Here is a 2491-nt window from a genome sequence, read left to right on the forward strand (position 1 = left end):
GGGTGGTGGATGTAAGATGCTGTCCCTGGTCTATAGAAAATTCTCACTAAAATCTGGCTTTCCATTTGTCTTTGATATCAGGGACCAAAATTAGCCCTAATTTGCAATTCTCTACCCTCCGTACCACTTGCTATGACAGCAATAAAACTAGATTATAGCTATGTACCTCCAAAGCTGAAAACCTTCAAAGGCCCCTCAACAACCTAAAAGATAAACTCCAAAATTCCTTAAAATTCCCCAGGCCCTTTCGTTGCTGTGTCTTTCCCAATTCTCTTTTTCCCCTAAAATCTAAACCCAGCTCCCAGAGAGGCTGTCTCTCCCCTAATGGTCCTGTATACCGCTCCCTCCTCTGAGCCCACAGGCAGACTGTGGACCCGTTGGGATTTGTATGCCACCTACATATCAGATTAGTTGGATATAGTTCTAACTTCCCCACTAAAAGATACACTTCTTAAAGGTCAGTGTTCATGGTCTTTATTGTACCTGGCATACTACCCAATGTCTCACGCATGACAATAAAAGCTGACATTTAATGACAGCTGACTCTATGCCAGGCTCTATTTTAAGTGCCTCACATCCCCCTATAGATAGGTACCATCATTCTCCCCATATTACAGATCAAGAAACTAAGATCCACAGAGATTCAATAACCTGTCCAACACTGCTAGGAAGTGACAGAGCCTGTGTTCAAACCCAAGCAATCGGGTTGCAAACCCCACATTCTCAACCACTGTGCTACAGAGTCAACATCCCGTCAATTACATTAGCTGATTAATGCAAAAGAGTTTCAGAAACTAACAAGGACAACCAGTCACAGTAAACCAACAAATCCAAACAAAAGACATCTCTGACATGGCTAAGGAAGAGAAGAAGGTAGTAGAGCACGAAGGTCAAGTGTCCCATCAGACTAGAATCTGAACACCAGCTCTGTCACTTACTTTCTAGCAAGTCACTCTGAGCAAGTCACTTGATCTATTCCGGCATTAGCCTCTGCAGCCAAAAGACTGATGAAACTAGTACTCTGGAAGATAGTTTTAAGAATTAAATGAAATGACACAAATAGAACACCAAGAACATGTGCCTGCCACACCCCGTGTGTCTAAAACTGTGTTGGCTCTAACACAAGAGTCAAATTGTGGAATCCTGGGAACTGTCTTTCCTAAACTACTAAACAACAATTATAAAATAGTACTAAATAGTACCATAGAGACTTAATTTCTTTGCAACAATACACTAAGACGACTTTAGTAATCTTCTTAATACTTCAAGTCTATAAGACAGTCAAATAAAATTAACTATCTCTAATTACACAAGGAGAGTTCTGCCTCTGGGTATGCCACTGAATTGGCAGTTGAAGAGCCTTTAACTCATTAGAGCAAATGTAAAGGTCTACAGCCAAGCAGAGGTCAAGTCCCTAATGAAGTGTTCTCACAAACAGAAATGTATCCAAGTGTGAGAGGGTTCTGGAAAGCCTACCCTAGGAAAAGCTGAATAATGGAAACATTTAATGTAATGAGAAAAACCCCACACAGTATCTTTTAAAGAATCCACAGTTTGTGTCCGTCCGGAGAGCGGAATTAGGTACAACAGGTGGATATTCCTGGGAGGCAGGTTTCAGCTCAAGTTGAGGAAGCCGGAGGGAAATGGGCTCCCCTGAGCAGTGCTGAGCTCACCCATGGGAGATGCTCTGGCCCTGGTCATGAGATAAGGGGCTGAGGGAATTCTCTAACTGGATGCGAAGTCTGACCAACTCTGAGGTCCCTTCCTAACTCTGGAGCAGGGCTGAGTTAGGAAAGACAGGGTAACGCACCGCTCAGAAAGAGGCTATTTTTAACAATCTTTTTGGGGGTGGTGGTGAAATGTAATAATTGGGTAAAGTTGGCCTCGGAGAGGGGGCACCTCTGCAAACTGCCCCTAAGGATCCGAGGCTCAGGCCCAAAGATTTGCAAAGGACATCTGGGAGCCATGGCACTCCGACTCAGCGCAGAATGCTTGCTCCCTCAAAGAAGCTTCTAGAACATCTCCCAGCCCCCTTTTCACCAGCTGCTACTCCCAGCCCTCCTTACAGAAGCGGAGGCTGGCTCGCCCAGAGGCCTGGTGGGAGGTCGGCCCTCGGTGAAGGGTCTGAGACCGACCCGGAGGAGAGAAGGAGGCTAGGACCCGAGACGTGGAGCGGGCTCCCGGGTCCCGTTAGAAGACACCGCCGCCGAGGCCAAGGTCGTCTCAGACCCCCCAGGGCGACCGCCGCCAGCGCACTCACCAGCGCGCTTCCGCGCAGCAGCCGAACCGCGGCTCCCTCCATGGGTGTTGTAGGAGATGAGACTGCGTCAATCCAGCGAAGTCCTTTCTCAGCGCCTCCGGGCCCAGGGCCAGCGCTTAGGGGCGGGGCCGTCACCCCACCCCCAGCACACCTCCCTGGCCCCGCCCCCTGGTGCCTACGGAACCTCAAGAGAGACAGACAGCTCCCTCTCCGCCTTTGCCATAAGCCCTG

The 2491-nt window shown here is 48.3% G+C and overlaps 1 protein-coding gene across 1 annotated transcript in view; it reads right to left on the minus strand.

Annotated features, from left to right (window-relative positions):
- The window catches only part of ACADSB (acyl-CoA dehydrogenase short/branched chain), a 37255-nt gene extending 34866 nt beyond the window's left edge, over window positions 1-2389 (minus strand). The window contains exon 1 of the mRNA XM_060641274.3: window positions 2261-2389. Within this exon, the coding sequence (XP_060497257.3) occupies window positions 2261-2302 (42 nt within the window). The 5' untranslated portion in view covers window positions 2303-2389. The remainder of the gene's footprint in view (window positions 1-2260) is intronic.
- Between the last annotated feature and the right edge of the window lie 102 nt (window positions 2390-2491).

The sequence above is a fragment of the Panthera onca genome, chromosome D2, assembly GCF_046562875.1.
Source record: "Panthera onca isolate mPanOnc1 chromosome D2, mPanOnc1 haplotype 2, whole genome shotgun sequence".
NCBI classification, from domain to species: Eukaryota; Metazoa; Chordata; class Mammalia; order Carnivora; family Felidae; genus Panthera; species Panthera onca.